Source organism: Choloepus didactylus, chromosome 11 (assembly GCF_015220235.1).
Source record: "Choloepus didactylus isolate mChoDid1 chromosome 11, mChoDid1.pri, whole genome shotgun sequence".
Lineage (NCBI taxonomy): Eukaryota > Metazoa > Chordata > Mammalia > Pilosa > Megalonychidae > Choloepus > Choloepus didactylus.
The window spans coordinates 3,806,951-3,834,204 of record NC_051317.1 but is presented as its reverse complement, the minus strand read 5'-3'; the positions used below and the strand labels follow the sequence as shown (position 1 = coordinate 3,834,204).

The 27,254-nt window shown below is 35.2% G+C and overlaps 1 protein-coding gene and 1 long non-coding RNA gene across 8 annotated transcripts; both read right to left on the bottom strand.

Moving 5' to 3' along the window:
• Positions 1-3,960: 3,960 nt before the first annotated feature.
• PANK3 (pantothenate kinase 3) lies at positions 3,961-27,230 on the bottom strand. Of its 7 annotated transcripts, XM_037799083.1 has the most exons (8): positions 26,723-27,230; positions 16,966-17,318; positions 16,412-16,471; positions 14,506-14,759; positions 12,481-12,657; positions 10,176-10,299; positions 8,114-8,239; positions 3,961-7,079 (listed from the first exon to the last, which is right to left on the bottom strand). In XM_037799083.1, exons 1-8 carry the CDS (start codon positions 26,748-26,750, stop codon positions 7,029-7,031), a joined length of 1,173 nt encoding a protein of 390 aa, XP_037655011.1. In that variant the 5' UTR covers positions 26,751-27,230; the 3' UTR covers positions 3,961-7,028. The 7 variants fall into 7 exon arrangements, with proteins under 7 accessions (XP_037655011.1, XP_037655012.1, XP_037655014.1 ...); XM_037799084.1 differs by lacking the exon at positions 16,412-16,471 and having other exon boundaries at positions 26,723-27,228; XM_037799086.1 differs by lacking the exon at positions 26,723-27,230 and having other exon boundaries at positions 16,412-16,578; positions 16,966-17,107.
• LOC119506148 lies at positions 26,016-26,716 on the bottom strand. The gene is made up of 2 exons (XR_005210937.1): positions 26,405-26,716; positions 26,016-26,178 (listed from the first exon to the last, which is right to left on the bottom strand). It is a non-coding gene; the product is annotated as an uncharacterized LOC119506148 (long non-coding RNA).
• Positions 27,231-27,254: the final 24 nt, after the last annotated feature.

Here is a 27,254-nt window from a genome sequence, read left to right as displayed (position 1 = left end):
AATCCTCTGCTTTTATTTTGGAGTTTTTCGTGTTGTTTTTTTTCTATGCCTGTCTCCTCTCTGCTGGGCTGGCTGCTCTCAGAGTCTCTGGTGTCTGGCCTCAGTCTATCTATGGTTGGAGTTTGAATCAGTAGAATGAGTTTCCGGTAAGAGCAGCCACTGCAATTCTCCCTTCTCCTTCCTGGAGCTGACAGCCCCTCCTCCCCCGGGACTGAGCCTGGCAGGGAGGGGCGCGGGTCCCCTGGCCGCAAAAACTTACAGATTTCGCTGATCTCAGCAGTTCCACGTTTTCATGAGTGTTGTATGAAGTATGCCCAAAGACAGATTGCTCTGTGGTGTCCAGTCCACGCAGTTCCTGGCTTTTTACCTACTTTCCTGGAGGAGTAACTAAAACATACAGCTCACCAGTCTGCCATCTTGCCCCGCCCCTCACATTTTAAGATAGGTCATTTTTTTTTTTTTTTAATACAATTGTTATAGGCATTGTATAGAAATCCATGAGATCTCACCCACCTCTTAGTAACAAATGAACTCAAACTAGAATTAACTTATTTTCATATACATTTAGATCAGCTAAGTGTATGGAGATAATTGGGAAGGCAATGTGATTATATAAATACTTCCTATCAAACTCTTACTCAGGTCTAAAATTCATAAAAAAAAAAAAAAGTTAATCCTTTTATGTGGACTGAAGAAAAAAAAAGGTTTTTGTTTAGAGGAAACATGCCTGAAGTAACCCTTCCCAAGCTGTGAAACCACAGTACCCTCCATGTGATGGCACCCCTCCTGTGGGGCTCATCCACAGGTCTGTGAGAAGCACTCTGTGGTAGATGTCCATTTCTGGTGGAAGATGGCATGGCTTTATTTCAAGGAAAAGAAAATCTTTTCACATCTCAACAAATGGCTCAGAGTCAGTCTGAAGTTTCATGGGGAGAGAAAGGTAGGGAAAGACTATAATTACTCATCTTATAAAGGCACACAGGATAGATAGATAAGGACACTTTTTCTACAATTATTTATTTACTGAATGCCTACTCTGTGCCAGGCACTGGGGATACAGAGATGAATAAGACTTTTACAAAGTCCTTATTCCACTGAGTTTACATTCTATTATAGTTAATCTTAGTTAAAGCCACAATCTTACATTTAATCATAATGGAAAAATGGAGCACAATACACAAAATAAGGAAATAATGAAAAAGATATGTGTAGTAAACAATTTTGAGAATTTATTTGGAAAGCAGGAAACAAAAAGCATGGTTTTAACATTCATTCAGAATATGAACAAAACTAGAAAAAATTGAACTACAGAAAAGAAGACCGAGTACTGAAGTTGGCTTAATGGCCATTTTACACATACAAGCAAATAAAACCCAAGTTCCTTTCATGCAAATAAACATTAAGGAAGAGTACAGGAATGTTTATAGAACAGGCCACAAGTATTTAAAAAATTTACATAAGAAACTGTACATAAATGAAAAAATAAATTAGGCAATTTACAAGAAATGTTTTATCATTTACATTAGACTATAACTTAAGAGTTTATTATGAATCATATTTGTAGCACATCATACATTTTTACATCACAGATTCAGTGTTAGAAGAATTCAGACATGACAAAGCTCAGACTTGACAAGAAGAATGCAATACAGAATAAGGCAGCTTAAACTGAAATGGCTTGTATAAGTAAAATTAACACCAAAATTAAAGTGAGACACTGGGACATACAAACACCTTCTAGGTATGATTTGATCAATAACTGGGCAGAATTAATTAAGATATCTGCTATTCAACTTGAGTTAAAAAGTCAAAGTTCTGCTGTAGTTCAAACAAAAAGTACATAATATATAAAAATGATTAACACTATCCTAGTATCACTTATACCCTAATTCCATCAATTTTATTTGGGAAAATAGACTAGGATACTGATTTTAGCTCTATAAAGTTATCTTTTAATTCTAAATACTATAAACTAAAAAAAGGCTACTCGGGGAAAACTGGCAAATTTCAAAATGGCTTAATACCTATGACAACTACTGACTATGCCAAGTATAATACCCACATGAAAGTGCAGATATTATATAAAGCTAAAATAATCTCAAGCTATCTGCATTATTAGGTACACTATACAAATTATGCAAAAACTGAAATGTTTTCTTTGAAAACTACTGGTACTATTAGAAATCGTAAAAAGAGTAACATCCCAGATTTGAATTTTAGTTGCATATTTATACAGTTCAAACTCTTGATTTCTAACTTTATTCACTCCTTTGAAAAATACATTAGTTTTTAAAACAAAAAATTAGCAGCAGTTGCAGCAAAATAAAGACTGAAATAGAACGTAAAAAGAAAAAAAAACAAACACAAAAACCCTTTGACCACTGAAGGAACCAGAATATAAGCAAAGAATGTTAGAATTTTCATTAAAAAAAAAAACAAAAACAATCCCTTCCCCCGGAATCATTGAGCACTATGTTACACGAAATCCCAGTATCAGCTCACTCCTATGTTTATTTTAAATAATAACCTAAAGAAAGCCAGACACATGTCCATTTGATTATTCCCAGACAATCCTAAGTATAAAAGTGTTTTAAGTCTTCAACATTTTGAATGTGGAGATGACTGTAATCTATGATATTTCAACTGACTTGCAGATAATTAAACTTATGTTTTATAAATTTTGCTATGACTTATACATTTGACACAGCAATCAATATTTCTAGGATGGGTTCATTTCACCTCTGTCCTCACTCCAATGATCAGAAATAACAAGAAACTTGAAGAAAAGGGCCACTGAAATATCCCAAACGTATATAATATTCAAACATCTATGAATTTAGTGGGATGTTTTATAAAACATTTTAGAGCTCAGAGTTTCAAGCTCAATTCCTTCATTTTACAATAAAGAAAATGATACTCAGAAATTATAACAGTGATAGTGCTATTTCTAATACAATACCAAGATATGATATCCTGTCCACTGAATACAGAAGACTGCAAACCATAGGTACTGCTTTTAAGAAAACATTTTAACTCTGTGGAAGAGAAAATTACTCAAAATTTAGATATGGCAGAAAAACCATGATAATTGATTTTTCATGTCCCCATTATTCTTAATGGGCTACCAAAATACATTAAAGGAAGAACAAAATTACTCTTTATATGAATTTCACCTCAATAAAAAATTACTCAGGTTTTTTTGGGTCTTTGCTGATTATTACTAAGTTTGGATGAAAATATAAGACATCTACTGTCCCAAATATTGAAATCAGACAGCAATACAGATAATGCACACTATTTTCTGGGGTTATCTAATGATAGGGCCTTGGTTAATAGAGCTACTTAGAGAAATGAAGTTGACTGAATGCCTTCTGCATTAGAATAAAACACACTGAAACAAACACTTTGACGTGTATGTATTGGGAAATAGGACATTATTAACATTTCGTAGCAAATCTTAAATATTAAGGTCAGATTATTATTACAGAAAGGCAGTATGTTTCTAATATCTTGTGTTTACATGCACCGTAAAACAGTAAGTCAAATACAAAATAATGTATACTCCTTTTTATGATCATTATCCTTGATCAGTTCTTAAAAGGCTCTTAGAGGACAGAATTTCTAATCTACATTTTCAAATGCAACAGACTGAAGGGCATAAACTGCTCAACAGAAAAAAAAATACACTAAGCAAAATATGAAAAGACTTTTGCCTATAATGAGCAGCATGGTTATAAAGGACATTCAGGAACTATTGCCTACTTAGGCCTCCTACCAACCATGCAATCTTAGAAATAAAGGCAAGACATGATGGACTGCTCTTTAAAGGCAAGAGTACCACTGGACAAAGAGGAAACCTCTTTATGTTCAGCTGCCTCATTCTGCTTACAGAAATGGACTAAGCATCTCAGGAACTGGTATTCAGAAATCAGCAAATCATATTTGCACTCAGGAAGAGTCTAATATTTGGCAAATGGTCTGAAGCTCTGAGTCTTTCACGTATTATGTATATTACTGACAACTGCATTGACTTTTCCTAAACTAAGAATCAACCTATTTTCCAGCTATTTAAATTAGAGTAGCTGAGTAAAATGGAATGCCCATGTTGACAGGCAGGCAAGTCTGCTCATACTTGGCCTTTGGAGAAGTAGTGAAATAGATTAAAACCAGTTACAGAACTGAGAGTTTTTAGCTCTAAAGGTCTCTAGCTAAAAGGCCATCTTTTTTTGGGAAGGGAGGAGGGCAGTGGGGGAAGTGCTAAATCCTGTGTTCCTTACCACACCTAAAAGTAAAGAGACAGAGTTCCTTGTATTTTATGGAGGTTTTAAGAATCCAAATTAAGTTCAAAAGTTATAAAGAGGAGAAAAAAATTCTCTTGAAGTCAACAAAGAGTTTAAAAGGATTCTTTTTAATCCTCTAAATTTAGCTAATGAAGATTCAATTAGAGTAAGTTGGGGGAAAGCGTTAAGCCATTGGAATTACCAAATTTGCTTCAGTGAAGGAAATTTACATTTTGGAGATTCATGGTAACTGCCAGGATATATGTCTTCAGCAACTTTATTTACAGTATTATTGGAAGAATAATGAACATTATGATGAAATGGCAGGATGCAACAGAAGATATTTTTTGCCCCGGCAGAAATAAAGATGGTCTTTGTAAAATGAAATAAACTTGCCCAAATGAATGATTTCTTACCCCTTTTCTATTGAAAAAATAAGGTTCCCATGTTTTCTTTTGAAACATTCTTTAAAAAGCACATATTCAGAAAGTTTTCATAAACACACATTAGTGTTCATTTTTAAGAACTAGTTCTAGAACGTAGATGTGCTACAAGTTATACGTTTTTATTTTTTAATTTTTTATATTGACATGTTGAAATAATGGCACTGAATATATTGGGTTAAATACAATATATTATTAAAGTGAATTTCACCTGTTTCCTTTTACTTTTTTAATGTGCCTGCTAGAAAATTTAGTTAGATGGCTCACATTCTGTTGGACAGCACTATTCAAGAATAGAGCACTGAGGCTTTATGTGGACTGAATTAGAACCAAATCTATTTACCATGGCATGTTTAGAGGAAATTTCTTGAGATTAAAATCAAGAAGGACAATCTTGGCAGCCTCCATTGTAGTTTTGTGTTCTTACTATTCCAGTAATTCTAAGATATACATGAGAAAAGCTAAAAGAAAAATGATCAGATTAACTTAAAACTAAATAGACTTTGACTATTCCATTCCATTCTTTATAAGACTGCTCAAAACCTATAGCTGTTAACATACAGTTTGCCACAGGTATACAGCTTGAAGTAGTACTCAAAAACAAGATCCTTAACTGTACAGAAGTCCAAATCAGAATAAACTTAATCAATGGCATTTTGAAATGCCTAGTTATACAATGGAAATATTAAAGAAAGAAATGTGAAGTGACTAAAGGATTTTAAAATGTCTACTGACATAAATGCTAAGTTCCAAAAATTCTAAATTCTAAAAAACTAGCCTTCCATACTTTTCCCTCTTAATACTCATGTCTGTTATCTGCGTTCATATCTTTAGATAAAGAAAACTGAGTATTAGATGTTTGACCACATATTTGGAAAGTACCTGGAGCAATGTCTCCATCAAGCACCTCAGAGTCTACTGAAAATTGTTTTGTATTGAGCATACTTGAGCAAAATTGTAAAAACAGACAGTAATACTTCTTTCTTTGTGTAATGTAAACAATTTTTAAGCTCTTCAAAGTACATCCAGATTTACTGGTAATTCATGGAGGTGAGTGTTTTCCCCAAGTGTTTCTACTTTCTGAACCATGAATGACAGACAGACGTGAGTAACTTCACTGAACTACTGAGCCTCCAAAACATTACTGCCAAAGCAAAAATCTGAAGAATTTTATAACAAAAAATAATGACTTCAAAATAGAGAATAAATTCCGGGGCAAAATAATTTACAGATTTTGGAACTGCAATGCTTTTATTACCAGCATGTAAAAAAAACACTGATCCTTTTATAATTCTGCAATACTGTTTCTGACTCCCACAGAGTTTCAAAACAACTCATCTTTCAGATTTCCATAACATCCTTTACAGAATAAATGTGATTTTGTTGTCTTTCATAATAGATTAAAGTCTTTGATAGTTCAGACCTAATAAAAAGGAATGATTAAGTTCAGGCCTGAGAGAAAAGAGCACTGAACTCTACCATGCACTGAAGCTATATTCTGTTAGAACAGTCCTCATTAAACACACTCTTGAATAAGTAATTAAGCCTCCAATTTCTAAATGATAGGAATTTTTAAATATATTGATTAACTCATAAAATACAGAAAGTATATTGTCACCAAATATGTGCATTTCCAAGGACTCATTTAAAATTCAGGCTAAAATTTAACAATATTTCAATTTAACAATGGCATTTGAGAAAGGTTATATTTCTGGGGAAAGATCACATAAACATGCTTGTTTAAAGGGGGGATGTTACAAAAACTACAATAATGAATAGCTGACCTTATCTTAACATTTCTAAAATCAGATAAATAGGATCATCTTTGATTGGCATTTCAATAATTTTTGATTCAGGGTATGTTATTGTCCTCTCACTAGTAAACAAAACATACATTAAACAGACTTCTAACAAATATTCAGAATCAATTATTTTCATGAGATAAACATTTCTGAGATTTTTAAGATTTGTGTTTTGAGTATACAGTACTGCAATGTAGGCTACATAAAATAAACAGAAAAACTTTTTGAGAGGAAGCTCACTTATCAGAGGCTGCACTGCATTTAAAGAGTTAACACTGGTTATATACATAAGGGAAAGCATTTCAATTAGAAATACTTCACGTTACTGAGTGCTCTCTTTTAATACGGCAATATTCAGCAGCTTACCATGTTGATATTTAAATATTAACAGGAATATGCTACTCTTTATCCTATGGCTTCCAGTGACGAACAATGCAGTAATAATGCCTCTTGTTTTCAGTTCCTCTTGGATGACATTTATTAGCAGAGAGAAATCTGATACTTTAGCTGAAATTTGGCAGTCCAAGAAGTGCACCCACTGCTCCGAAGTATCCCTGTTTAATTTTTAAACAATTTATTAATGTAATACAGCTTTTAATTAGCATACAAGATTAACTACTATCAAGAACACCCATTGATATATTACCTATTTATTTGTTCAAGAACATTTATCAAGAAATTTATCAACGCATGCATTAGCTATTCAAAATTTAAAAAATTTTCTTTAATTGTACTTTCAATATACACAGCCTTAAAACAAGTATTTGAAGTGAGGCTTTTAGATACAAAAGCTTCCAGGGCTATTATAGCATTTCTCCTTTCACCTCCCCTTTACTCAATAAACTTCTTTTGGCTCTGCCATACTCTCATGGCATGCCAAGCAGCACTGTACAAAGAGCACAACCTCTGATCTGTACAGTTAGCAGTGATGAGACGTGGGAGCTTATAGAAGTCAAACAAATAATTTGACCCTGTATTATCAATTCTTGATAACATATTCATTTGACTTTGACTATAAACTAAATGACTAAGTCCAAAAGTTTACTTATTCTAAAACATTATTTGAACTGATAATTACTCAGAAAGGAGTTAACTGGATGTAGTAAATGAATAGAAAAAAATAAAATTCTTGAAGAATAAATTTCAAAATGCTAACAGGGTACCTCTGGAGATGGGGTCAGGTTTGTGGTGGGAGGATTAAGGAGAAGTTTCATTTCTAAATTATGTATTTTTGTATTGTTCACATTTGTTTTACTTTTGTAATCTCAAGGGGGAAAAAGAAACAAAGAAGCAAAACAAAATGAAACAAAGCATCCATTAAGTGCACAAACAGCCCCAGTATTTGGAGATCTCAGACTTGATATTGTTCTCTAGGTCAGAAGTAAACAGTCGTGAAATTCTCATCTTAACTGAGTGCTTCACAAGCTATAGAACCCACTCCTACCCACAACTCAAACTGAAATCAATATACTATTTAAATAATTTGTAGTTTTATATTTTCCTTCTAAATACAGAAGAAACAATGTATCAAATTTGCATATAAAAAGCACAGTTATTAAAATTCACAAAAATTATTTTCCCATCATACCTCATGTTCTAGAAACAATGCTTTCAGTTGACCTTTTGACCAATAATCCAGTGCATATGCCAAAAGTTTCATTGAGAGGGTATTGACACGTAAAAAATTTCCAACAAAGACAACTCTGTTTATTTTCTAAAAGAAAAGAATAAATAAAATGGCTTGTGAAAAGAATTATTAAGACTTTACAAAACAATATGGTTTACAAAAATCTTTACTTAAAAATGTTAACTACCTTTTATTAGCGCCTACTATAATCCTGGCACCTAACTGAACAGTGAACATTTAAAAAATTAGTTCTATAAAGAGGCTAGGCAAATGATTATAGGTGGATTTGTTTTTTAAAATGGCCAATAAATAGTCCATTTAACAAAGTAATTTTCAGACACATTGTTGATGAGATTAAAAGAGTCAAGACACGGAAAAGTATTTTAAAATGCATTTAGGATAAAATAGGTTATAAACTTGTTCTGTATGTTACAATGCCATGTTCAACAATGACAATGCAACTGTGGAACATACATAGAGTGTACTGGAGAGTAACACTGACTTGTATGGAAGTTTCTGTTGAGGCTGATGTACATATCCAACTCCCAGGCTTCCAGGCATTCTCTTTATTCCAGCCTGACACATAAAGCCACTATGCTAAAATTCCACACCCTAATTTGGTTTCACAGGTACCTCTATGATTAGGATAACCTTACATGAGGAAACAGGTGTTTAAATCTCTGGAAAACTTATTCCTACCTTCACAATATTATACTGACTTTGAGTACAAATCTTTACACGAGTTTGGAGAGTGTGCATCAAGGCCTTAATTACTATTAAATCAACAGGGTGGTGAAAAGCTAGACACACAGAACTAAGAACAAAGGTTCTGGATTATTGTCAACTCTGAAAATGACATACTCCCCAAACCTAGGTTAAAAGACCTGCTAGTGGCTTCTTTAACTGTTTCTAAGAAACTGAGATAAAATTCTGGGTTTAAACATAGAATAATTCAGAGGATTAATTAGGACTTTGCACAGTTGTTCTCTCTGCTCAAGTCGCCCTTTCCTCAAATATCTACACGTGTGGTTCCTTTGCTTCCTTCAAATTTTTACCCAGGAATCACATTCTCAATGAGACCTCCCTTAAACACACTATTTACTCCCAATTTGTCTTCTGCCACTCCCTACCCTACTCTCAATTCTCTTTATCCTGTTTGATTTTCTCTCTTTTAAAAACAGCATGTATCACCTAATAACACACTAGATAATACTAATTATGTCATGGGAATGAACATAAGCTCCACAACATCAGGGATCTTTGTTTTCTTCACTAAAGTATCCTGAGTGCCTAGAACAATGCCTGGCACATGGTATTCTGTAAACATTTATTCAATTAATGAATGAAAGATTTCTTTTAAAATGCAGACTTCCCAAGCCATTTAAGTATTTCATATTTACAAAAATTAAATTAAAAATGGGCCAATATATCTTTTTACATGAAGAAAGGTAGAATAGTTTACATATTCCCTTCCAAATTAAAAAAACAAAAACAAACAAAAAACCTCCCAGTGATGTGGTAAATCTAGCAGTATATGCTTTTTACACTTTTCTTAAATGGTATGCATCATTCAACTTTTATGTGATGAACAAGTCTCAGTGCCTTCATAGCCCTGTACAATGCTGCTTGATCCATATGCAACAAGGCAGCACTGTAAAGAAGCCGAGGGCAGTAAGAAAACCAAGAATTCCACTAGCCAAATGCAACATTAACAGCGAAAAAGTTCATAAATAACTAGCTACCTCAAAATGTTTTATGCTTAGAAAGACTGTTCTCTTACACCCTCAAGAAATTTAAGGCTGTATATTTCTGAAAAGGTTTCTCGAGAAATATCAAATATAAATATCTTTATCCTATTTCCAATCTGAATTAATCTACCACTTTCTTTAAAGGTATTGTAACAACTGGGTACATAACATATAGACTTAATAAGTCTTGTGATTTAGGGAACATGAAGAAGGCTTACTGGATGTACTTAAAACTCCAATTCACATTTTTCATATAACTAAAATGTTTTTTTTACCTCATTAACAGCACACATCCGTGCCACAGAACCAATGTTATTGGTAATAGTAACTAAAGTAGCTCTTGCCAGATCTTCTTTACTAACAGATTCTCGCTTCTCCTTATAAATCATATTACCGAAACTGCAGAGAAATGGAGAATAAACAACAAAAGTCAAACCTGCTGTTAACAAGCAACACTTCATACATTAGCAGATGTATCTATAAACTTGCATATTTTTATAAAATTAGGACCAAGAGAGTAAAAAAAACATACAGGGTAAAATCAAAAGAAACTAACAAATCTATACAAAGAATAAAATGTATTTTAAAGAATTAGGGTTAAAATTAATTAATTTTAACTTACTTTTAACCCTAATTCTTTAAAATATATTATTTACATTTTAAATATACAGGCCCCATCTGATCAAGTGGAGGAATGAGATGCTTCAGTGCTCTTTTCCCTTACAGCACAGCAAGAACTGGCAGAAACATCTTTCTAAAAGCTCTAGAAAACAGTCAAAGGATTGCAGTAACAGGATGAGTGCCCAATCAAGAAAAAGGTCACTTAAAAGTGGTAGGATCTAATGGGGTTTTACTTTTAGGAACAATATGTTCTAAAATTGATTTTGGCAATGAGTGTACAACTCTGTGATTATACTAAAAGCCACAGATTGCACGTCTTAAATTGTTTGTATGGTATGTGAATGTATCTCAATAAAGCTGCTTAAAAAAAAGTGGTAGGCCCCACCCCCATCCCCTCACCAAGACTGGTGCGGAGCCAGTCTGCCTTTTCAATGTGCATTCCTGGTCCTGGATCTAGGGGAGCAGAGTATCCCTCATGTACATACTAAGAGCACATGTATCTGACCCAATCTGTCTGGTGGTCGCTTGAGGGACTTGCTGTCCCAGAACTTCCTTGAATGTAGAAGGTAGCTCACCAAGCTGTCCTACAGAACGCCGTGGAAGAATAGTCAAGTTGTGCTGCCTGGGGTAAGGGATTACTGGTTGTAGACATACAGTGCAATCATGAGGAAATTGTTTCCTAGGGAAAATGGGACATTCATATCTATCCATGGAAATGGTGGAATTCTTAGGGCCACAAGACAGCAAGAGGCATGTGCAAAAAGGATCAGGGAGGTCCCCAGGCTTTGGCCTGGGGCTATTCCCTAAACTCAGTATGGATAAACCCCAAATAGGCCCACACTGTACCATGTTGTAATCAAACAGTCACATGCCAAAGATAAAGAATTCTAAAAGCCACAAGAGAGAAGTAACATGTCACATACAAGGGAGCCTCAAGAAGATTAAATGCCGATTTTTCCTATTAGGCATATTAGAAAAGGTAAAAATAAACAGGTGAAATTAATTTTAACAGCATATCTTATTTAAGCCAATATATTCAAATAGCATCACTTCAATATGTGGCACTAACCACGTTCCAAGTACTCAATAGCCCCATGTGGCTAGAGGCTACTGTCTTGGACAGCACAGGCCTAGAGGAAAAGACAGCAAAAAAAGTGCCAACTATAATGGGAAAAAAAAAACAGCACAGGCTATCTGAGGAACACAAAGAAAAGACAAACTTGTATCACTGTGGAAAAGAGAAAGTTGAAAAGATATGAAGGAAGGTTTTTTTCCCAGAGTAAAAGGGCCAGAAAAAGTTAGCCAGATAGAGAAGAAAAATTGTAGGTACAGGCAACTAAAGGTGAAAGGCATACAGAAATGAGAGAACTGAAAACCTCTATGAAACCACAAGTACATCAAATGGTCAGAATAAAGGGTTCATGTGAAGGAAAGGAAAGAAATGTTGCTGTGGAATGAGGCAAAGCCCACTACTGAAGGGCACTGGACGCCTTGACAAAGAACTTGGGATTCACAAGCAACAACCAGTTAGAAAGTACAATGAGAGAAGATCGATATACAAGGGAATACCATGAAGCTGAGAGGGAGAGACTGAGATTTATACATATGGAAAGATTTCCAGGTAGTGTTAAAGAAAGAGTACGTACACATAGAATGCTATATAATGGTATATAAAGTATGCTATCTTTGTATGAAAAAAAGGGGGGGATAATAGGAATATGTATTTGTATTGGCAAAGGAACACACTGGAAGGACACCGAAGAAGAATGACTACAAGTGTTTTCCTATAGGGTGCACTCAGGATAGAGTTCTTAATATATACCTAATTTTTAAAACTATGTGAATGTTCAAAACTTGGAACCTAAACTGAGGGAAAGAGGAAATTCCCTTACAACTGCCTGATAATATTGTTTCCAAACATATATGTTACGTGTATTACAATATGAATGTTAAACGTACCTAGATGCTACAGCCCAACCTGGCAGACCAAATCTTTCATAATCTCCTCCATAAATATCACGGACCAGCTTGTCAGCTTGGGTGCTATCACCTTTGGATGCCATTTCAAGAGCCTCTTCAAAACTTTCACAGCCAGTCAATAAGCTGCATAAACCCAGAAAGGTACCTCCACCAAGACTAAAAAAAACAAAGAAACCCAGTAAGTTACATTTACATACTGTATTCTTTCTCCAAAATAAAAGGATGAAACATTCATTTATTCAATAAACACAAAGAGAACATATTACTACTGCTAAGTGCTAAAATACTAACAGAATAAAGAACAGTAAGAAAAATACTTAATAAACCAAACTTGTCAGATTAAAGAAAAAAAAAACAAAAACAAAAGCCACTTGGTGGAAGCAATACGAGGACAGGACTTTACAATTGCTAAGTATGTATTTGTGTGTGTGTGTGAAAAATAGAATACATTTTTAAAATTAGTGAATTTCTCAGAATCATATGAATTAACAGGAGAAAACATTTCAGGTAAATGATTTTGTGAAAGGCTTATTTACTTGGCATCACAGAGCTGAAAATCAATTCAGTGTGATACATTTAACATGACCCAGAAATAAGTAAGGAAATTTATGTCAGGTTGGTCATCATGTTAATGACAGAAATTTACCTGGTTCTACTATTCTTTTGGATATATTCAGAAAATGAAATCATGCCTCTCGAACACTTAAATCAAAACTTTGTTCCCTAGTCTCACTTTAATTTCTAACAGGGTCTATCCCTGAATATTGACTGAATTGACGGACTGAATTTCTTTTTATTAGAAGTAACCAAAATAGGCAATACTTGCTTTTCTAAATTTTTGGCATAGAAAATTACATTGGAGGTAGACTTTTAACCTATTCTGAAACAAAGTACTATTTAAATTTAAATATAATTTAAACAGGAATAATACTTTAAAATTGAAATGAGTTTTTTTCACAAATCTAAAGTATTCCAAAATCTCTGCTCAATTAAAAAACACAGCAGTCTCCGCTTCTCCATGAAAGTTGATAAATTTTAAATCTCATTTCACATTCATATTTCAGATATTACAGAAAATTTTATGGGACATTGGCAAGAATAATGTTATCCTCTAAAGAACTCACACAATGGCATTGCCAATGTGGAAAACAGTCGAGCAGTTACTCAAAAAGCCAAATTAGAATTATCATATGACCCAGCAATCCCAATCCTAGGTATATACCCAAAAGAATTGAAAGCAGGGACCCAAACAGATACCAGTATACCGAGGTTCACAGCAGCATTATTCGCAATAGCCAAAAGGCAGAAACAACACAGTGTTCATCAATAAATGAATGGATAAACAAAATGTGGTATATACATACAATGGAATGTTCAGCCATTAAAAAGACTAAGTTGTGATTCATTCTACAATGTGGAAGAACCTTGAAAACATTATGGTAAGGGAAATAAGCTAGACACAAAGGACAACTATTATGATTCCACTTATATGAAATACCCAGAATAAGCAAATTCACAAAATAGAAAGTATATCAGAGGTTGCTTGGGACCGGGGGGGAGGGGAAATAGTTATCGCTTTATAACTATTAATAGACTTCCTGTCTTGGGTGATGAAAAGGTTTTGGTAATGAATAGTAGTGATGGTAGCACAATATTTTAAATTTAATTAATACCACTGAATTGTACAAATAAAATTAGTTAAAATGGCAAATTTTATGTTCTACCTTAATAAAAGTAAATACTCTAACCATTATAAAAATTGTGATGCTAATGGATGCTGACCAATAATAAATATTTAATGATTATAGTTAAAAACTGAGTTACACACATTCCTTACAGAAAGATTATCTGCAACATTTTAACTCACACTTACACATTTACATGTTTTGCCACGGCACAAATAAATATTGTTTTCCTGGTAAGACCAACAATAATACATTGATTTCACAACTTTGGGTATAATACAATCTGAATGCTGCAATAAGATCAAAAAGGTTACTATACCTTGTCCCGGTCACTCGTTTATAGTTGTCTTTGGAATGGACTGCTAAAATACTGACTCCTGAACCAATGTTCACTACCAGGAGTGGATAGGGGTCATCCAGGTTAAAAGGCATCTTTTGGCATCGCTCAGGTTCTGAGGCATTAGCAAAATAATAGCACTCTGCTTGGCCATTGAAACTGACAGAATCTATATACAGCAAGCCCTTTACAAGGCAGTCAAGTTCATCCAGTTTGTGTAGGTGGAGGTTTCCAATCTGTTAAAAATTGGGAAAAAAAAAAAAAAAAAAAAAAAAAGTTTACTTATGTGAAAAAAAAGAGCTCATTCAAAATACTTGACTCAACTATACTATATAATCTTCATGTACTTTATAAAACTTCAAAATCATCCATGACCCACATTTTCACCAGCTCTGTGCCAAAATCTCTCAGGGACTTCATCTAGTTCAGTGGTTCCCAGTGGGGGTGGTATCATCTCTAGAGACATTCTGGTAATTTGTTGGGGCATCTTAGTTTTCACAAAGATGGGGAGGAAGGGAGGACTAATCTGACGTTTAGTGGGCAGGGGCTAGAAGATGCTAGATACCCTGCCATGGGTGAGGCAGTCCTGCAAAACAAAGAATTAGCCCATTCCTGAGTGATATTTGAGTGTTTGATGTAACATTTACATAAATGGTATAGAAAAATTTGCTTATAATTATAAGTCTATATAAAGTTATTTTATCTATATACATTTATCTATTTAAACACAAAGTATTCTTTAACATGATTTTAATACATAATAAATAAATAGAGGGAATACTGTGCATTTTTTATTGCTTGAAATTTCACCAAGTGTTTCAGCATTTTGCAAAGTCATGTCGCCAATAACAATGCTACTCATAGCATTTGATTCTCTTAATAAAACACATCATATTAATCTAGCATTTGTACCTATAGTATTCATGATGAATCCATGCATGGTTTTAAGCATTTAACTCCTTTCATTATGTTCTCTGGTGTGATCATAACGGAGAATCTACCTACTGACAAATACCTTTTCTCCCTGCCTTTATATTATAGCTTGAGTACTAGCTTGAAATTATCAAATTCATTTCAGTTTAGGAAAGTATTAGAAAACATTTGCTTAAAAGATCTCAGTTTAGATAGCACTTCTCCGGGAATCTTTCCAATTCTCTAAGACTTGTTAGATACCACTCCTCTGTTTGTTCTCATGGCAACTCTTTTCATAGGAATAGCATTATTTATAATGCACTGTATTTTTACTTGTAACATACTATTTATCTGGTATAGAATACTCTTTGAGGCCTAAGTCTATGTCTTATTCCTGGCTGTATTCTCCCACTGTCTAGCACAGAACCTGATGACACATAGTAGATGCTTGGAGATCAATGGTTGAATAGCAACAAAAATAAATATTGTAAAGAATTTCATCACTAGAAAATACTGACACGTATTTTTTTTTTTAAATTAGAATTCCATATTTGGAATTTTTTAATATTTAAGGACACTGCTTATGCAAAGAACACTGGCAAACCTGAAATGTCACATGACCAAAACATACTGATCTCAAATTCATGAAAATTAAGTTCAAATTACACAATAAAGATAAAACGAATATAAAGCAGTGTTACCCGACCGGAGAAAAAAAATAAAAATAAACATTTAGACCTTTAAATTACTGCAAATTATAAGGCGGCTCACTTTGGGAGCCACATAAGTGATCACTATGCTGTTCTATTAACAGAATTTTCTTTTATGAATTTAAGAAATTTAATGGTCCACATGCATGTTTCAAGAAAAACAAATTTCAATAGCCCTAAATACCAACTTTTGAATCTTTATTCTAATGGAAAGGACTAGAAACTTGGCAAACCCTAAATAGCACACAACTCAAATTAATACTCACAAAGTCCTCCTGCCATATCCATACCACCCCTTTTGACACAGGAACATGGTAGGGCTGGTGCTGTACAACCAGGAACAAAGGGGTAACAGGGATTTTCATTCATTTCATTCAAGTATCTACTAACCAAAAGACACTGGCTTCAGTTGGGGTTTGGGAAGGAGATGGTCCTAGGAAAGATGACTATATTAACTACATAGTTTTTGAGTTAATAATCAAAAAACCATGCAAATGTAGGAAATAGTGAAAATAATTCAAGCCCCACTTATATCTGATTTTGTACACTGCCAAATTCATTAAAGACCCACTCCCCCCTTTATTCTGGCTTTGTAGTCCTAGATTTAACCAAACATTATGTTAAAGAGCATTATTTAATTCACGACCCAAATCTAAGTATTTTGAGTCATCCTATAAAGGTGTTTAAATGCCCCCAACCAAAGGTTAGTCATCCTCTGTACCAGGAGGGGAACTGACCTAAGGAGCATGATAGATGGAAACCTAGCCACATATTGAACAGAATGTGTATCAATTTTTGGTTTTGACTAACAGATACCTACTGTACGAAAATCTTTTTCAAACTTGTAAGCACCACCTCCTGTAGCACATAGCACCGTGTGTAATGTTGAGAAGTTTTTATCTCTTCCCATTTGGATAAAAGTAGGCAGGTCCTGGGTTGGAAATCTGATAAAGTGCAAGTTCCCTTTTCGGCCAAAAAGTGTTAAATCTTTCAGTTCAAGGTGTACATCTCGAATGCCAGTGGATCCATATGCTACATTAGATGTCAAATATTTCCGGATACTTTTTAAGCTCTCTACTTCTTCTTGTTCTTCCTCTGCTGTGATATCAATAGGTTCAAAATATGCGAGCTTTACTAGAGTTCCCCCAATGTCCATGCCAAACCATGGAAAAGCTGTGAGTATATAAAAAAAGAAAAAACACAATATATAATATAGATTTTGGAAATGCAAATTAGAAACTGATTAGTCACAAACTTCATATACCCTGAATCATTATTCAGTCAATAATACTTATGGAGTATCTTCTATGTGCCATTTACCTTTTCCCTTCAAAGCGTTACTTGTATATTTTCTACAAATCCATATATAGGATGCTTAGAACTAGCCCAAAGCCTTTTAATTCCTGGTCTGGTAGGGTTTCCTTTTCATTTATTAAATACTTATCATGTATCCCCAGGGAATAGAAAGAATTTGGAACAATTTTATTTCAATAAATAAGTTATCACCTAGGGCTTGAAAATTTTTGTTTCTATAAAGAATTTAATAAACTTAGCCTATAATTTCTTCAAGTAACCCAAGGGAAAAGTAACATCCTTAAAAAGAAATCTTTTCCTTTGCTTGTTAAGCATGTTAGGTTTCTTTGGTTCATCTATCTGGTTAATGCAATTAAGTGTTAAGAGTGTTGAAGGCAAGTCTACTGAGGGACAAAGATTTGGGAAGGCAGTACGGTGTGATCAGGTTTAGAACTTTGCACTCTTTCACTGAGGCTATATGACTTCGAAAAACCCATTAACCTCTTTGAATCTTAGCTTCCTCAATTTCCTTCAGTAAATAATTATTGAGCCATCTCTTCTATGGCAGGGAATGAGAAAGTTCAGTGAGCAAGATAAAATTCCTGCTCTCTAGGAGAACACAATCTAGTAGGGGAGTATAAATACATATATATATATATGAACAAGGTAGGTGAAATAAAGGTATCTACAAGGTATAGACCAGTAGAAGGAATGCTAAGCAAAAGAAACAGCCTATCAGAAATGCAAAGAGACATAAGTCATCACAATTCGGGAACAAAACAGGAAAAGAAGTGAGGCTGAAGAAGTAAGTAGGAGTCAATCACAAAGGACCTTGCATGCCCTTAGCTTAAACTAAGGAGATTAGAGTTAAAACCTGTAGGCACTGGGGGGGAGGGGGGACGACGACGACGATGACACTATTGATGTTCTAAGACAAAAAGTACTACAGTCATAGCTGCAAATTAGAAAGTTTACTTAGAGGCAATGTGCAGGATAGACTGCAAAAGGTGCTTACGAATAGCCTATTAAGTAACGCTAAGGGATCTTAACCATAAAAGATCAAAATCTTCCAGGCAGTATTTTAAAAAGATTCCTCAGCTCTTACCCCAGAGGTCCTGAACAACAGCCTTTAAAGAAGGAGATTTAGAGAATCCATTAAAAAATATTATGAGTACATACATATACACATACATACATCTATCTATCTCCAGGTGATTCCTTCTATAGCCACATCTAGATGGCATTTGAGAATCACTGGTTTAGGTCCCCTCTAAGATCTCTTCATGCCATGACATTCAGTTTTACCATGTGATTTCATCATTTATTGGTTATATAGTTTATCACTGTTCCCAAGGCTGGGGGTAGGAGTGGAGGACGGACAGACAGACATGCTGTTATGGATTATAAATATTCTAATTACTAGAATTAAAGCACAACTGATTGTTTTCCATAAAACTACAGCTGACGTTTACTGAGAACTCACTTTCTGACAGTATGTTAAGAATTGGATATGTATTGGATCATTCAGTCCTCAGTTTCTCTAAAAGTAGCATTGTCTTACTATGTTCACAACTTTTCAGACAAAGAAAGGAGGCAGAGAGATTACTAACTTGCCTAAGGTCAAACTGTTAATAAATGATAGAGCGAGGATTACATCATAGAAAGTTTGTTTCCACCTTCTGGGTTCTTATCATTATTATAGAAACTCAAATATAATATGATACATAAGTCACATTTTTGTTTCATTTAGTATACAGATATAAAATGCCTGGCAGCAAAATGTATTTAACGTAAAAGCTGTCAAGGAAAACTAATTCCCTCTAAAATTTCAACTTCATGTCTTAAATATTCATATTTTACTTATTTGATACTTTTGTACCAGAAGGCCAGGAACATATGATTAAATGACAAAGAATTCTATACGTTTTTCCATTTTAGAATTTACATTTTTATTAATATTAGTAAATGGTTTTGACTATAGGAAAGGAGTAATTTTCATGATCTTCTAGAGAAATAGCTCATTTGTTTTTATATTTGAAATCCAAATTGCAGATCCAGATCTACAAAGCCAACCTTAAAAAAGAAACCTTTTTTTTAAAAAAGTAAAATAATTTAAGACCGTAATTTGGGAAACTAGGGGCAGCAAGACCCCAAATAGGCACTATGCTTTTGTGTCACCTACAGACTGGTATTAGACAACTAAGATGCCAAAGGAACTGACTAAATGTTCTTAATTTTGTTGAATGGCTAGCAATGGAGGGCCATCCTTCTCTCTTAAAAGGAATGGTAAGCCATCTTCAATAAAATAAAAAAGTAGAAACTGTACAATAACACATTCTTAGGTAAAAAGAAATATAAAAGTTTTGCTTTTAAAGAAATTCATGAAATCTAGAATTTCTGCTCACCTCCCCCCAAATAAATCAGTAGTAGCAAGCAAAAATACTAATAGTAGCAAGCAAAATACTAATAATTACAGAGAGGGAAATTCATACAGAGTGTTTGCTTGGAAAAACACACTTAAAGAGAAAAATAGGAGCAGCTTTAGTCATTCAATAACCACAAAGATTCCTTCAGAATTTTCTGAATCTGTTGAAGAAACATGTAATTAAGACACTTTTCAAAGGGCATTTGGTGAAACAAGGGATCCCTACCAAAAAGCATTCTCCCATTTGATTGAGGCTTGACTCTGTTAAGATTTTGTGGGGAAGAGAGGAAATTGCTATAACTACAAACTATATTTTGAGACAGACAAATTTCCACAAGGTAATATAAATTTGATATTATGAAGCTGAAAATCTTTATTTCTCAAAATTCAAAACAATTAAGACTCAATTAATGTTTGCTTTTTTCCATTCTGTGCCTCAGGTCAAACAAATGAAGAAGTCAAAATACACATGCAAATAAAAAAAGAACTCAAAACTAAAGTGTTACCAGGTTCAAAGTTTATTCTATTTTTGTTTTCAATCAGAAGTGGCTGTTTCCAGGTTTATAAACACCTGAATACTGCCATTCTTGAAAGCAAAAACCCCAATTAACACCAACATGAAGAACTTTTAATTCTTACACAAAATCATGAATTTAGTTTCAAAGGAATTTTACTGTCTAGGAAATTATTTCCAGTTGATAGATAAAACATTGGGGAACAGGAAATTATCTGTTTTTCTAAAACAATGTATGAGTACTAAGGTTTTTTACCCCAAAAGTATATCACCAAGAATGCAGGGGTATTGGGTTTCCCCATCTCGATGGTTGCTAATGTGATCACAGACACAGGGGACTGATGGTTTGATGGGCTGAGCCCTCTACCACAGGACTTGCCCTTGGGAAGACTGTTGCTGCAAAGGTGAGGCTAGGCCTCCCTATAATTGTGCCTAAGAGCCTCCTCCCGAATGCCTCTTTGTTGCTCAGATGTGGCCCTCTCTCTCTAGCTAAGCCAACTTGGCAGGTGAAATCACTGCCCTACCCACTATGTGGGATCTGACACCTAGGGGAGTGAAATCTCCCTGGCAACGTGGAATATGACTCCAGGGGAGGAATCTAGACCTGGCATCGTGGGATGGAGAACATCTTCTTGACCAAAAGGGGGAAGTGAAAGGAAATGAAATAAGTTTCAGATGCTGAGAGATTCCAAAAGGAGCCGAGAGGTCACTCTGGTGGGCACTGTTACGCACAATTTAGACAACCCTTTTTTGGTTCTAATGAATTGGGGTAGCTGGCGGTAGATACCTGAAACTATCAAACTACAACCCAGAACCCATGAATCTTCAAGACGATTGTATACAAATGTAGCTTATGAGGGGTGACAATGGGATTGGGAAAGCCATATGGACCACACTCCCCTTTGTCTAGTTCATGGATGGATGAGTAGAAAAATGGGGGAAGGAAAAAAACAAACAAATAAACAAAAGCACCCAGTGTTCTTTTTTACTTTAATTGCTCTTTTTCACTTTAATTATTATTCTTGTTATTTTTGTATTGTGGTAATGAAGGTGTCAGGGATTGATTTTGGTGATGAATGCACAACTATGTAATGGTACTGTGAACAAATGAATGTACGATTTGTTTTGTATGACTGCATGGTATGTGAATATATCTCAATAAAATGAATTAAAAATTAAAAAAAAGTATACCACCAGCCAATCCAAAAATACATGCTTTTGATCTGGCAGAACCACTCATTTGTATGTGGTGGTGGTCCACCTCTCCCCTCACTCTCAGTGAATGTAATTCAGTTTTTAAAAGTCTAGAGTGCAGTAAAGTGTTAACGTTTACTCGATCTTTCCTAGAGAAAGAAAATGACAGTTTTGAGATATAATTATAATTAAAATGATTATAATTTTAATTTCCATTGCTTCTTTAAAGGGCACATTGAATCTCCTTGACCAAGAGGGGGATGTGAAGTGAAGTGAAGTAGGGCTTCGGTGACTGAGAGATTTCAGGTAGAGTCGAGAGGTCACTCTGGTGGACACTCTTACGCACTATATGGAAGACACTTTTTGGGTTTTAGTGTGTTGGAGTGGCTAGAAGTAAATACCTGAAATTGTCGAGCTCCAGCCTGGTGGCCTTGGCTCTTGAGGGCGATTGTATAACACTGTAGCTTGCAGGGAGTGACAGTGTGACTGTGTAGACCTTGTGGATCGCACTCCCTTTGTCCAGAGTGTGGATGGATGAGTGGAAGAATGGGGACAAAGACCGAATGAAAAACAGGGTGGGATGGGGGGGATGATTTGGGTGTTCTTTTTACTTTTATTTCTTATTCTTCTTCTTTCTGGTGTAAGAAAAGTGGTCAAAAATAGATTGGGGTGATGAAGTCATAACTATGTGATGGTACTGTGAACAGCTGATTGTACACCATAGATGATTGTATAGTATGTGAATATATCTCAATAAAACGGAATTTAATTAAAAAAAAGTAAATCAACAATGGGGGGAAGGGGAATGGAATGTTTTGGATGTTCTTTTATATTTTAATTTTTATTTTATCTTTTGGAGTAATGAAAATGTTCAAAGATTGATTGTGGTGATGAAAGCACAACTTTATATGATAATACGGTGAACAACTGATTGTACACTTTGAAGGATTGTATGCTATGTGGATGTATCTCAATAAAATTGCATTTAAATAAAGTAAAAAAAAAAAAAGGCATGTTCATCTATTCAAACGAAAGGACTAAACTTACCCTATTGCACAAAGAAAATGTTACATAAAAGGTAAAAAACATTCCTAAACAAAGCTATGCATATTATTTTACACATATATGTACCACATTTAATATTAATTAAATCTCATTTGTTTTAAAAATTATATTAAATATTGAAGTTTACAAGTATTTAAAAGAGAAATGGGCAAGACATCAAGAATAACACAGCCACCAACAACCAGGAATTCACCATTTTAAGAAACAGAACACTGCCATTAAATTCTAAAGCTTTGTATGACCTACATGTTTGTATATTGGACCAGAAAAACAATGTTCTATGAAATACTGTAAATTAAATTGGAAAGACTATACGACTTCCTTATGGATTACCTTCCATGGAGGAAAATTTTTTTTAAAATCAGTAATGCAAAAATTCCAGGACTGATCTCCTATTCAGCCTGTTAGATATGTCTGTTCTACTAGAGATGCTAGATTGCAGGCAGTGGATTTCTTAGTAATGATCATATGCAAACTAGAAAATGACATGCCCCTTTTATCTCAATTTTGAAATTTTTCTTCTTAATATCAAGAAGGTAGGAACTGAAAGAGAACTCAGCCCTGCCAGTGGCTCTAATTAAAAAAAAAAAAAAAAAAAGTTAGCCTCCTTTTGCATAGAAGTCTTTTCAACTCAGTGGAATTCTAGAACTCATTTCCTTATGCCAGAGAAATAATCACCATTCAAACATATGGGGGAGGCAGCAAGAACACAGAAGACACAGATTCTTAATTATGATCCACCCCTATCATTTGCAAGTGGCCCAATTACCAACTTTCAAGTTTCTTAGTACATTAAAAATACATTTAAGTTTATTATTTTGTCACTTAGCAAAAAAAAAAAAAGAAAGAAAGAAAGAAAGAAAGAAAAGAAAAGAAGAAGAAAGAGAGTGAGAGGAAAAAAAAGAGATCATGGAACTCAAATCTTACTTATTTACAAGGAAGATATGAGGGAAAAATAAGGACACTAATTACAAACTACAGGTTCACCCAACAATTTCATAAAGAAAAACAGCAATTTCCTAGGGAATCAAGCAAGTATCTATAACCATAGTTTTGTTACTTTCTAGCCAAGGAGTAGGCTAAAAGTAGGTCACTTATTGTATATAACCTAAACACTGAATTCTTTTGGGGACAAAAAAAAAATGAAGCAAAATATATTTAAAAAACAAAACACATTCCATTAATAACAAATGTTAAGTACTTTAATGGTGGTAAATGTGAAGTACCTTCTATAGACAGTGAGAATTTCTTAGAACATCTCATAATCCGTTTATCTGGCCTTTGAAAAAACAATAGCTCCTAATTCTATTTCTCACCTGGTCCTATGAGAGTTGTCATCAGTTTCTCATATGTAGCAAATATATCCCCAAGTACCACATAGAATGGTACTACGAATTACCTTACATACCAGGTAGACTATGTATACAAAAGGAGAAACCTGTCCAATCATCCTAAATGATTAAACAGCAGAAGATACCTAGCCACAGGAGCAGACTGTTAATTTCTAACAAGGTATGTTATAAAAGTTCAATATCTTGCTAAATATTGGTAAGGGATTGGGAAAGAAGCACTAAAGAGCTGTTTTAATTGCTCTTGGCACCATGGAGCCCAAAGAGAACCTCTGCCAAATTAGGATTTCTTTAATTGTTCTTTAGGCATAAAAGATAAATCAAGTATTCAAAATGCTGAAAATGTTCAAAACATTATAGGGCATCACTTTAAGGAACAAAATCCTAAAATGAGGATGATATATGCTCGTAAATTTCTGACATGCTTTAAGATCTTGGATAAAAGACATTTCACTCTTCTCAACAGCCATTCCAAATAATAATGTCGGTGTTTTAAAACAGGCTAAGAAAATAACTACCTACACATCTTCAGTATTATAATCTCCTAGAAGATAATTATTTTAGATAATTATTTTTTTCCTTTAGGAAATTAGTTACATTTAAAGGAAGTTATATTAGAAATTATCACCTTCAAGTACACCTTATTATTTACTGGAAGACTGGGGGCAATATTCTTTAAAGTATTGTAATTCTTAAGTAATGATTCAATTTATAAATATACCAGATTATACAGAAGCCAACCACACCTATGAGCTAAATATTTCTCTCTGGTCTTAATGATTTCACAGACCTTAGTGCTTGGCAAAGACTCAAAAGTCTACATAACGTCTATCCATCTATCTATACAGCCATGCATCCATCCATTCATATATCTTTTACTATCATCTTATTAATCAAGTTCCATATACCGGTAAGCAAAACACAGGTTGAACAACGTATATAAGTTTTTAAGAAGAAAACAAACATATCTTTAGCTAACCTGATTGGTTTTTAAAAATTAGAAATACACTCTCCAGTTATAAATATTTCCAGGACAAATGATTTTTGTTTTAAAATAGAAGTTCTTTAGCTTCTCAAACCAAAGTTTAGTTTATAAACTTTAATGATAATCGTAATCTTTTCTGAAACACCTTTGACAGAGGTGGTATTCATACTTGATTATTAGTTTGCCCACACCTAAGTAACCAAATTATACCATGGCAAAAAGAAAATAACATCAAGAGTCAGAATCTGAATCTGTCATAGTTAAACTCATTTAGCTAAATGGAAATTTTAAGTAGAGAAAATGTATGCATTGAGGGAAGATGTCCAAGTGTTCTACATTACTGCACCTGTTCAAAATCCATCAATTTAATTCAGCAAATGTAAATTAGAAGTGTTTCTATATTACTTTGTCATTTAAGCTTTTACATAATTATTTCATAGACTCCTTGAACAAGAACTCTTCAGAAATCATTAAAATTTTCCTTAATGAGAGGATAAAACTATTTGATCAGAAAGGTTTATGTTTCTCCAAGTATTTATATTATGCCCTATGGGTGCAGGAGAAAGAATATTGGATTCTGAGTCAGGTGATTTAGGGCCCTGAACTTCATTAAGGTGGCGTAACCTTGGAAAAGTTACTCTGAGGCGCATTAAGTTGAATTTCCTCCTTTGTAAAATGAAGACCAAATTATCTCATATTTGTATAATAATTAATAGTTTTCCCAGTGTTTTCTGCGTTGCCTCTCCTGTGAGGTTTCACAAGAACCCTGATGGACAGTCAGGGAAGGTGTCAGTGCTCTGTTTTATAGCTGGATATTCCTTAGCACTGTTGGGAGGATCACATGAAACACTGTATGTGAAAACGGTGCAGAAACTACAAAATATCAACAAAACCCTAAGATATGAGCACGAATCCCCACATTCCTAGTTGTTCCAAAAGACTTTATGTACTTCAAGTATGAACATCACAATGGCTTGAGTGATTAAATAAGCCATTTCCAGGAACAAAGGATCTTTTTAAAAAGCTAAAAATAAAAGGGAGCAAGTGAAATTTCATCTGCTTTCTTAAAGCATGGTAAGAATGTTTTTAATAAAATACATGCATATACACTCATAGAAAAATCTGAGTCTTCACCAAAGTATTAACTGTGGTTAGCTTCGGGTGGCAGGAATACGGGTGATTTTTATCTTCTTGTTTATCTGTGTTTTCTAAAATAAACATGGAACTAGTTATTCAAAACAGAAATAAGTCAAGAGAATTACACACTGGCAGACCGCATGCATGTGAGTTTAAAAGCTCCAATTATAATAAGTGACAACTCCCAGAAACCCACCGGGATTTCAAGGACATAAGCAGGAAGCCCGGAATTCAGTAAAAACGGGTGAAAATTGCCCCCCACCCCCACCCCGCGCAATCTGACAGCCATGATTACACCTTTTCAACCTGACTTCGGAAGGAGCTGGGAGGGTGGACTGGTAGCTCTAGTTCTCATTTGGCAAAACCCGAATAAAAAATTCTCTCTTGCATCTCGCAGATCTCGAGAAGGAAGCCGGAGAAAAGCGACAGGGGGCGGCAGGCGGTGGGGGATGGAAGGACGCCTTGAACCTGATGTTGAAATGGTCCCTCCGCCCCCAGCTCGTTCTAGGAGCGGGCGAGGAGCGACGCATTGGAACCAGGCCGCTCCACCAAGTGGCTCCCGGACAGGGCCCAAGGGTGCTCTCCCAAACCGGCGGCCCCAAGCCCCCATCTTACAGGGTTTCTTGGCATCCTTGATCTTCATGTCGTCGGCCTACGGGGCGAAGGGCAGCCTCTCGTCCGACGCACGGCAGGGCAGTGGCGGCGACTCCAGAGGTGGCCGGGCCGTGCGGCGAGGCCCGGCCGGTTCCTCCCCTCAGGCCAGGCGGGGCGGGCCTGGGGCGGGGCGGCGGCGCCTTAAGGCGACGCCCGGCCCAGGGGGCGGCCTCCCACCCCGGTGAGGGGCGGCCGGGACCGAGCAAGCTGGGGAAGGCCGCGGCCTAGCAGCTCCGGGGCCCCCGCACCTACTGGAAACAAAAGGCCCCGGTCCCCGGAGCCGCCGCCGCCGCACTGAGAAGCAGCCCGCCCAGGCCGAGCGCCCACGTCAAGAGCCCCCCTCACTCCGCTCTCTGCCCAGCTGCTGGGAATTGTAGTTCTCCGGGTCGTGAGGCCCCGCTCTCTGGCTACAGCTATGCAGATGAACTACCAAGCCCAGGATGCATCGCAATCCCTCCTCTGAGGCCCCTCTGCTTCCGGAGAGGGCCTCAGA

Bases quoted from the DNA above. Each gene is read 5' to 3' on its own strand.
- PANK3 (XM_037799083.1), bottom strand. From the start codon at position 26,750: ATGAAGATCAAGGATGCCAAGAAACCCT. The intron at 12,658-14,505 runs GTATAGTAACCT...TGTTTTTTTTAG, and splicing joins AAACGAGTGACCGGGACAAG to TCTTGGTGGAGGTACCTTTC. The intron at 10,300-12,480 runs GTACGTTTAACA...ATTTCTCTGCAG, and splicing joins GGTTGGGCTGTAGCATCTAG to TTTCGGTAATATGATTTATA.